The 10,010-nt window shown below is 47.3% G+C and overlaps 1 protein-coding gene across 2 annotated transcripts; it reads right to left on the bottom strand.

The window, feature by feature from the left end:
- Positions 1-318: 318 nt before the first annotated feature.
- On the bottom strand, positions 319-4,517 carry LOC141515378 (galectin-1-like). 2 transcript variants are annotated; one of them, XM_074226888.1, is made up of 5 exons: positions 4,428-4,517; positions 3,462-3,518; positions 2,872-2,951; positions 1,009-1,180; positions 319-542 (listed from the first exon to the last, which is right to left on the bottom strand). In XM_074226888.1, the coding sequence occupies exons 2-5, from the start codon at positions 3,492-3,494 to the stop codon at positions 396-398; spliced, it is 432 nt and encodes a 143-aa protein (XP_074082989.1). In that variant the 5' UTR covers positions 3,495-3,518; positions 4,428-4,517; the 3' UTR covers positions 319-395. The 2 variants fall into 2 exon arrangements, with proteins under 2 accessions (XP_074082989.1, XP_074082990.1); XM_074226889.1 differs by lacking the exon at positions 3,462-3,518 and having other exon boundaries at positions 4,428-4,510.
- Positions 4,518-10,010: the final 5,493 nt, after the last annotated feature.

The raw sequence follows: 10,010 nt of genomic DNA, 5'->3' as shown, positions 1-10,010 counted from the left end.
TGATGTACAAGCAATGACTTGTCCTAAGGATTCTAGAGAACATTTCTGCACTGGGTGGGATCTCTGCAGGCAGTAAATGACAGAGTCAGGATTTGATTTCTAGGAACTAGAAAACCAAAAGTTAGAAACAATGGAAATAGCATCTTTTCTCGTCTGAAAATTACCCATGGACTGACCAGGTGGAGCACCCACGTCCTTGAGAGTCACCAAAGCACTAGTGAGGTGAAGGGACTTATCCGAGTCAACCAGTTATCTTTTCTAACTCCAAACCTAGTCCTCTAACCCCTCGCCCAGAATAACTCAGACAATGCCAGATAGTATCATCATCAGCATTTTTATTAGTAATAAGAGAGACCCAAGAGTCAAGAATGGTTTAGTCAACTTCATTGGAGGGCTCACTGGAAGCTCAGTGTCTTGAGTGTGAAGTCACCATTGACTTGGAAGAAATCGATTGTTTCTAGGTTAAGCCGATTGGGAAAACTGATCTGAGAGCCATCGGGCAGCTTCACAGTAAATTGACTCCCTTCAAAGGTCACAGAAACCTGAATGAGGAGAGAGCAGACATAGGAGAGGAGATGAAGACATAATCCTGGGCTTGGGCTCAAAATCTACCGCAAGACATTTGCTCTAAGACACTGTATAACCTTGGGGAAATCATTTCTCCATTCTGAGCCTTAGTTTCCCCTTCTGAAAAAGGAGGGACCAGACTAGATAACTCCTGAGGTTTTTCTCCAGCTCTGTATCTAGAGTCCTATTATGTGTCCTAACTTTGGCACCGTGGTCCTTCACAATACCCTCCCTTTCTCTCCCCTATCCAACTCGAGATACTGGGCTCCTTGTCATTGACTTTTGGAGACCCACTACCCTCTTTCTCCTCTAGCTTTTCATCTTTTCCTCATCAGAGTTCTCTCCCGGGAAATCTTCTGTCAAATGCAAGAGGGGTAAATGAGATCATCTCTTGGGTCCTTCCCAGATGGAACATTCCACATTCTGATTCAGAGAACTTACCTCCACTGTGGTCCCTGGCAGAAAGGGGAAGTTGGCCTCCCTTTGTTCTGTGCCCCATATGCCTTCCTGCCTGGAGTTGCAGATGATGGTGTTGGTATCATCACAGGCATTGAAGCGTGGGTTGAAGTGCAGGGCAAGGTTATGCTCATCCTTGCCCAGGTTCAACCTAAAGCTGGAAATCAAGAACACATCTCCATCATTGCCAAGGAACCCAGTCTTGGAAACCCCAACTCAGAGAATTCCTGAGCTAGAAGACCCACAAATGGACTCTCACCCATTCTGGACCTCAGGCACCATGGCTTCTCTTCTGCAATATCTCTCCTATTCAAAAAGTGACACTGTATATATTTTACTACCTTCAGAGACAGGCAGCTCACTACCTAACGTCCACTACCTTTGGGACAGTTCCTGTTGAGAAATTGAGTCCTAACTGGCAAAGCCAGGTTGGTGCTTCTACTCAAGTTCAAGAGGAAGCAAGCGTGTAAAGGATTTCATGTTAGCATCGACACCTTGGAAATGGGCATGGATTGTTAAACATTTACCAGACATCTCTGGGCAATGGTCTCATAATTCCCTTCTCAAATACAACAAGCCACCCCTTCCCTCCCTCCCCCAGCTTAATGTTCATTGGGCTGTAGCATGAATCTGTTGGAGAGTGATGGGAAGAAAAACCTTCTCTGGGAAGATAGCTTTCCCCTCTTTTTTTAATAGAGGCTTGAGTTTTTTTTGCAAGACAATGGAGTTAAGTGACTTGCCCAAGGCCACACAGCTAGGTAGTTATTAAGTGTCTGAGGTCAAATTTGAACTCAGGTCCTCCTGACTCCAGGATCAGTGCTCTATCCATTGGACTACCTAGCTACCCCTCACCAGGCTTGAGCTTTGAGACCCTCTTTTTCTGGGGGGCTTGAGCTAGGAGTCCCTCCTTCCTGTTTACCTAGCTCCTCTGAACTCTTCCTATCTAGGCATCTATTATCTGGTGACTGTTGACATTATTTGGCAACAGAGTGGGTGGCCTAGGGGCCAGGGGAAATGAATGGTTTTAAGATAAATCAGCTATGCTGTTGACTCATTCACTGTGTAACCTTGGATTAGTCACATTTGCCTGAGAGAGACTCAGTTTCCTTTAATTTCCCCCAAAGAGAAAGATTGGATGAGATAATGTCCAAGGCCCCTCCAAGCTTAGCTACTCTGTGGCATATCATCACTCGAAAGGTTATGAGGAAAAGTCTTTGTAAACCCATCATAAAAACTCCTCTGAATGAAGGAATGATTAATGATGATCACACACCTGCTTTAGATGGGTCTCTCTCCACACCCCAGTTAACTCTACACTTCTGGAGGATGAGGATCTTGACTCATTTATTCCAAGATCCCTCACAGTCCATGGAAGGAATGGGCAGGTCCTTAGGTAATGTTGACCATTCCCCCAGGTTAGAATCAGCTTCCCAAAAGCCCTTGCAGGTGGCTACAGTTAAGCATAACCAAAAGAAGAAAGCTTAAGGGACTGGTAGCCAGAACCTGGAGCCCTCTTGATCCCTGGGCCCCACACCTCAAAATATCCTTCAATCAACTTTCCAATGCACAGTTGATATTCCTTCATTTCTCAATGGGAGGGAGGGCTGAAGAAAGGGAGCCCAGGGCCCAGCAAGGCTTTGGCAGGAAGTGATTCACTTTAGAAGATGCTGGTTTCTGTATTACCCTCCCTCCACTCCAATCCCCCCTACCCACCCAATTGGCCAAACCACACCCCCGCCTGTCTACCTCCTGTAGAGGGGCTGAGGAGGTTGACCCAGCCAGACACAGTCTGGGGACCCATAGCAGGGCCTCAGGACCTGAGTTGCATCTTTCCCATTTCCTACTTACCACTTAGCATCAGGTGATATATCTCCCATTATTTTAATGCCCATTCCGGGTTGGAGGCTCAAGCCACTGGCTTCCATTCCCTGAAGAGACCAAGCACAGCAAGGTTGGGGCTAACTGGAAACTAGGGAGACCCAGAGCTTCCAGTTGGGGTGGGGCAACCCTCCAGGAAGGTTCCAGAAAACTAGAGGCTTTTTCAGGTTAGTTAGTACTAAACTAGGAGCCAGTCCCAGCTCTGCAACCTTGAAGAAGCCCCTTCAGGTCTCTGGGCTTCAGTTTCCCCATCTGTTCAATGGGCAACTAGCTTAGATGATTGATCCAGTCCATTCCTCATTTTGGAGATCAGGAGAATGAGCTTCAAAGGAGCAAGAAATGATCTTTCCCAGCTCATACAAGTGTGACAAAATAAGAGTTTTTTCTGAGTTCTAGGTCTGCGTGCCCTCTGTTCCCCTGGATGCCCCAGCGTTATCTTTCGCTGGCATCACATGGATTCTAGCACTTGGGAAAGGATGAAGGGGTCAGAATTAGCATGGTTCTTTCCCAAGGGTAGGAGATAGAATGGGGCACCTCCCTGCTCACTAGGTCAGCCTTACCTTGTTTCTCCTATAGTCCCATGTCTTCCTCATTCTCCCAGAGCTGTCCTCATGTCACTAAACAGGGAAGGATTTCCTCCCCAGGAGTTTTCAGGAAGAACGCCCCCCATTCTCCAGAGCCAGGAGAAGGCGAGTAAGGAAGGGAGGAGGAAATTCGGAGAGAATGGGGAGTCAAGGGTGACCTTGACAGCAACAAGACCTCTGCCAGCCCCCCCTCCTCTCCCCCACTTAGAGGAAGGGTAAGGGAAGAGCGAGCACAGGGGGTCTTTGAAGCCAAAGGAGAAGCAATTTGGGAGCAGGGTGAGGGGAACCTCAAGAGCTGGTTGTCTAAGAGGCAAGAAATGCATTTGCTCCTTTTTGTTTTTAAGGGGGGGGGGGGTTGGAAGAATTGAAGGACTTCCTTGTTCCCTGCCCCCCCCCCACTTGTGCCATCTCCTTTTCCAAAGGAGCCTCCTCAGCCTGGACTCTCTCTGTACCATCAGCCTGGATTGGAGTTGACTCTCCGAGGCAATCATTCATTCTAGAATGCCTGAGCCTCTGGTAGAAGATTCATCTCTGCCCCCACGGCCCCTCCCTGCCACCTGGCCCCTTTCCCTTCTGTGTCCCCTCATGGAAGGGGATTTCCTCCCGTCCTCATGTGGGTGTTGGCCCCGAGAGCCAGGAGATGCCCTAACTCGAACCCACGCCAAGTCCCACTCGCCCCTTGCTCCCCTCTCCCCAGGATCTCTCTGAACTTGGCAGCTTGGCAAAGCTCTTGGCACCAGCAGCTGCGAGATAGCGGACAGCTGCACGGGGGAGGGGAGGGAGAGCGGCTCCGAGTCTGCAGGGGCAGAGGTTGGAGAAGGAGAGGGGCAACCCCGGCTCACCCCCAGCCCCTCCCGAACCCCCCTCTCACGTCTGCCGGCCTCTTTCCAAGCCCCGGGCCCAGAGGCTGCGCCCACTCCCGTTGGCCCTGGGCACACTCACATTGACCATGGCCGAAGCTTCCAAAGGCTGCGGCGACTGTCTCGGCTGCGATGGGATCCCCAGGGGGAAGGTCGGGCTTCAGGGATGGTGATGCAGGGCGTTGTCCGACCCTTTATATAGCAGGTCCCCACTCTGGCCTTGGGGCTGTCACCCCTCCCTCTGCCTCCCCGCCCCGCCCTCTCCAACTTTCGTCCAATCCAGAGCCACAAATTGGGGGGGGGGATCTCAGGGGCGGGGCCGGCAGAGTTTTTGAAGTCTTTCTTGGAGGGGCAGCCAATCACCATCCCCTTTGGCCACACCCCATTACATCAAACCCCACCCCTTTCTAGACTTTTCCCCCACATCTAAACCCAAAAAACTCTCCTTTGGGGGATGAGGGATGCGGGTGGGGGAGAAATTGAGGGAGGAATGGAAAAATAGTTTTAGAATGAAATGGAAGCCAGTATTGGCGGGAAGAGACTGGGCCAGTTGGGGGGAGAAGGCCATATTCGAGTCTGGGTGGGAGTCAGCCCCCTGGTCTCCAAAAAGTCCATCTGAAGGGGGGGAAATCCTTTTTTTTTGTAAAAGAAAGATTTTTGTTTATTTTGAGTTTTACAATTTTCCCCCATCCTTGCTTCCCTCCCCCACCCCCACAGAAGGCAATCTAGTAGCCTTTACATGGCATACATTGATCTCCGTGATGACAGAGAAATCACATCCTAAGGGAAAAAATAAAGTATAGGAGATAGCAAGATGACATAATAAGATAATGGGTTTTTCCCCTAAGTTATAGCCCTCGGTCTTTGTCCAAACTCCACAATTCTTCCTCTAGATACCGTATTCTCCATCACAGATCCCCCAAAACTGTCCCCGATGGTTGCCCTGATGGAATGAGCAAGTCCAACAAGGTTGATCATCACCCCCATGTTGCCGTTAGGGTGCACAATATTTTTCTGGTTCTGCCCATCTCACTCAGCATTAGTAGTGCAAGCAAATCCGAAGGGGGAAATCCTAATCAGAGGATGGCATAGAGTGGAGAGACTTAAAAAACCATCTGATTTCTTAACTAATGGGAAACTGAGGTCACTTGAGCAGTGAGGAATTGAGCCAGGAACAAGAGCCAGGGCTTCTGGTTCCAAATCCACTACTCTTTCCCCAGGGTTAAACAACCATGCTTTATGAATAGGAAAACGGAGCTACAGTGATGAGAGTAGCTTATCCAAGGACACAGGTTACTGCATTTGTGATGGATTATTGAAGAATGAGGTGGGTGGGAGGAGGGAATGAATCAGCTTGGTCTCTTTGGAATGAGGGATCGATAAGTCTCTCCAATGTCTTTGGACATCCCTCTGGGGGTCTGTGAGTGTCTTCAAGTTTGCTGAAGCCCAGGGTGCTCCACTGGCCCCACCCTATCTGGGGATTGTCTTCCCTCCCCCACACCAAATGACTTCAGTCAGCTAGCTCTGTTTTTAATTATAACCAAAAGAAACCTGGCAAGATGCCTCAAGCTGACTGTGGTTTTCTGGCCTGTTGTCAGAAAGCACTCTCTGCCCTGTCTGGATCACGAGGTTGGAGGGACGCAGGCAGTGTGGTTCTTCAGAAAGGCCCACCATGCTAGCTCAAGGAAGGGGCCCCTGGGTGCTACCAGAGGGGGATTCAGGTGAAGGGCTCCAAAGAAAACTCGTGATGCAGCCTCTCCTTAAACAATGGAGGAAAAGAAGGGAGCTTATTTTCCCCATCTTGCCTGCTTTTTGACCCTTGCTTCTTGTTCCTCTCATGAGGAGGATCTGAAAGCCAGCATCTAAAACTGCAAGTCACTTACATTCCCTTCTTCTGTACATTGGTATCCTAATAGAATTAAAAATAGGGCGTCGTAATGGATAGAGATGCACTCCCTCCCTCAAAGTCAAGAAGACCTCAAAGTCAAATGCCAAGTCACCTAATTTCTCGGTGCTTTAGATATCCAAAAGATTGGGGTTCTTAACCTGGGGGCTACAATTCTCCCCAGGATCTATCTATAGATTACGAGAGATTTGTAAACTTGGAGAGGAAAAAAGAAATTAGATCTTTAATGACTCTGAACTCTATTTTAAAAAACAAACATTTGTTTTCCCAGAAGGGCTTCACCACACTCTATGGGGGACAATGAAAGAAAGCAGTCAAAGGATTTCTGCTCTGACATTCCAAGTTTCAGAGAAGGTGTGACTTGTCTTTAGGGGGAAAGGTTGCTTATTTGGAAGTTCCCTATAGAGATAATTTCATCACAGACCAGGTTCCTGTCCTGAACCCCTAACAAAATGATCAAATTTCCATTGGAAGGGACCTCGTATATCTATTTAAATAAAATCTTCTGAAAAATAAATAAAATCTTCTGTAACGTTTTTCAAAATTGTCATTTGGGTTCCCCTTGAATACCTCCAACAATGAGAAACTCATTCACTGTGGGGTCAACTGGTTCCACTTCTGGACAGCTCCCATCACTAGATTGAATGAATAAGTCCCTCTCAATGTTTCCCAGTTTCCTTCTATTTCTGCCTCTGAGGCTAAATCCTCTCCTGTAGGTCTGCCCCTCTGTATTAGTTGCAGGCAAGACTCAGGGATCAAGCCCTCTGTTTCTTCTCCCACCAACTCTTCCAAGGGCAAGGAAAGCACTCCATGAGCCTTGAGAGGTCGAAGAGAACAACAACAAAAAACAATCGCCAGGCAGAGGAAGCTCCCAGCAGCAAACAGGGCAGGACGAGCGCAGTTCCCCTTTTCCGAGCCCCCCACCAACTCTAAGTGACTCATATCCTGAGCCTCATTCCAACCCCTTCATTTCATTTCCCATAGTCCTGGCATAGTTGAGCCCCCTTTTAGGGTCCCCTGCTTCCCTCCCCACCAAGGAAACTGGGAAGAAGATGAAAGAAGAAGGGAGCAGGGCTGGGCTCCAGCTGCAGACCCTCTGGCTGTGGGTGTGACCCCCCTTCCTCCCTCCCCCTCCAAGACCACGTTGCTATTGGGGATAAAAGGGGGTGGTTAAAGTTTCATTTTTTCCTTACTAGGGACTTCAGGAAACCTTAATTGTAGGGAAGAGAGGGTGAGGCCAGATGTGGCACAGCTGGGGCCCCATTGCAGCCTCACTTTCCACCTAGAGGTGGAGGGATGAATGGGCAGTTTTGAACACACACACACACACACACACACACACACACAGAGAAAACCTTTTCAAAAGCCATCTTTTGGGGTGGCTAGGTGGCACAGTGAGTAGAGCACCAGCCCTGGAGTCAGGAGGACCTGAGTTCAAATCTGAACTCAGACACTTAATAATTACCGAGCTGTGTGGCCTTGGGCAAGTCACTTAACCCCATTGCCTTCCAAAAACTTTAAAAAAATGCCATCTTTCTGGGCAGCTAGGTGGTACAGTGGCTAGAGCACTGACCCTGGAGTCAAGAGGACCTGAGTTCTAGACTTAATAATTGCTTAGTTGTGTGACCTTGGGCAATTCACTTGACCCCTATGTTTTGCAAAAATCAAAAGAAAACAAAAGTCATCTTTCCACCATAACAATCATGTGCTAAACACCTACATTTTACATATGAGAAACTGAGGCCTAGGGAGGCTTCTCCCTCTCCTATCAGGAATCCAATTGAAGCAGCATCTATACTGGCCAGTATCTCTGTCTGTTCAAGCCTTTTATTTGGCTCCATCATAAGAGGCCAGGAAATTCTGCCCTACAGAGGATCATGGGTTTTAGATTTGACTAGGATCCTAAAATTGGAACTGTTATTGGGTCTAGTTCATCATCTCCTGGCACAACAAGGCCATGTGTGTGACCCATGATTCTCCTTGAAGCTCTATGTAGAACTGAGCCATGGTGGTCGCTTTTGGTCATTATCGATGTTGGAGAACATTCCTTCCCTTTTCTCCAGAAAGCATTTCATTCAAATCATTTAAACCAATCTTGATTTGAAAACCATCACCACATCAACAAAGAACACAAGAAACATAAGCCCCTTAAGGGCAGGGGCTGTGTTTGCCTTTTCTTTGTATCTCCCATACCTAGCCCAGCAGAATAGGGGCTTAGGAGTCTGTTGATTAAATTTTGTGCCAGTAGATTCTCGACCTTGACTTGGGTACCCTCCAGTGTTCTCTCCAGATAAGCCCTTCCCTAGTTAGAGGAAGAGGTGGTTTTGGGACTCCAGAGTCTTGAATCTGAGACTTCTGTCCTTCTTCCTGGGGCATTATCCCCATTTTATAGAGGAAAACAGGTTGAGTGGGGGCATTCGACATATGGATACCAAGAGTTTAACCATCTACTCTCTTACAGGGTTTGAAATGACAGCCTCTGGGGGTCTGGAGGTTACCCACCCTCCTCTGATTGATGCCCCTCCCCAGTCGGGGCTCTCTGACTGGTCATTCTCTCCCTCCTACAAATGACCATAGATTCTCTCTGAAGAAAGCACTGGCTGACCTGTCCTGGGTTTGCCCAGTCTACCTAGGATGACTCAAGAACCAAACCCCCATCCCCACCCCGCCACCAAGGTCTCTCATCTCTCTGGTGTCCTTTCCCACAGTCCCACTTTCACCTGAGCTTCTAGCTAGCTCTCTCTGCCTCCTTGAAATATCTCCCTCTCCCTAACTCCAATCTTTCTTTTCATTTCTTCCTTTTGATCTCTAATTTTTCCCCATCTCTCTGGATCCCTGACTCTCATCTCTTTTAGGATATGTTGCCTAAATTCTCAGATTAAAAAAAATCAAAGATATCTATAGTCATATGAAAAAATTGCTAAATCATTACTGATGAAAGAAATGCAAATTAAAATGTTTTTCTGAGATGCCATCTTATACCTATCAGATTGGCTGTTTTCACTGGAAAGGAAAATGATCAATTGGAGGGGATGTGGGAAAACTGAGACACTTAAAGGATTGTTAGTGGAGTTGTGAACAGCTCCAACCTTTCTGGAGAGCAATTTGGAATTATGCCCAGTGAGCAATAAAACTGTATATCCCCTTTGATCCAACAATATCACTACTGGATCTGTATCCTGAAGAGATAATGAAAAAAGGGTAAAAATCCCACAGGATCAAAAATATTCACAGCAGCTCTTTTTGTAGTGGCAAAGAACTGGAAATTGAGGGGATACTTATCAATAGGGAAATGACTGAACAAACTGAGGTATACGTATGTGATGGAACACTATTGTTCTAAAAGAAATCTGGAGGGATGGGATTTCAGAAAAGCCTGGAAAGATTTACATGAATTGATGAGAAGTGAAATGAGCAGGACCAGAAGAACATTATACACACTAACAACAGCATGGGATGGTGATCAATCATGATGGACTTGTCCATTTCAGCAGGACAATAATCAAAGTAAAATAATCAATTCTAAAAGACTTGTGATAGAAAACACCATTCATATCCAGAGAAGGATCTATGGAGTTTAAATGAAGATCAAAGCTTATATATTCAATTTTTAAAAGCTGTCTTATAGGGGTGGCTAGGTGATGCAGTGGATAGAACACTAGCCCTGGAGTCAGGAGTACATGACTTTAAATCTGGCCTCAGACACTTAATAATTACCTAGTTGTGTGACCTTGGGCAAGTCACTCAACCCCATTGCTG

The sequence above is a fragment of the Macrotis lagotis genome, chromosome 2, assembly GCF_037893015.1.
Source record: "Macrotis lagotis isolate mMagLag1 chromosome 2, bilby.v1.9.chrom.fasta, whole genome shotgun sequence".
Taxonomy (NCBI): Eukaryota; Metazoa; Chordata; class Mammalia; order Peramelemorphia; family Peramelidae; genus Macrotis; species Macrotis lagotis.
The sequence above is the reverse complement of the archived record's forward strand: the minus strand, read 5'-3'. Positions and strand labels throughout refer to the sequence as shown.

Bases quoted from the DNA above. Each gene is read 5' to 3' on its own strand.
- LOC141515378 (XM_074226888.1), bottom strand. From the start codon at position 3,494: ATGAGGAAGACATGGGACTATAGGAGAAACAAG. The intron at 2,952-3,461 runs GTAAGGCTGACC...TGGTCTCTTCAG, and splicing joins GGGACTATAGGAGAAACAAG to GGAATGGAAGCCAGTGGCTT. The intron at 543-1,008 runs GTAAGTTCTCTG...CTCCTCATTCAG, and splicing joins TGCCAGGGACCACAGTGGAG to GTTTCTGTGACCTTTGAAGG.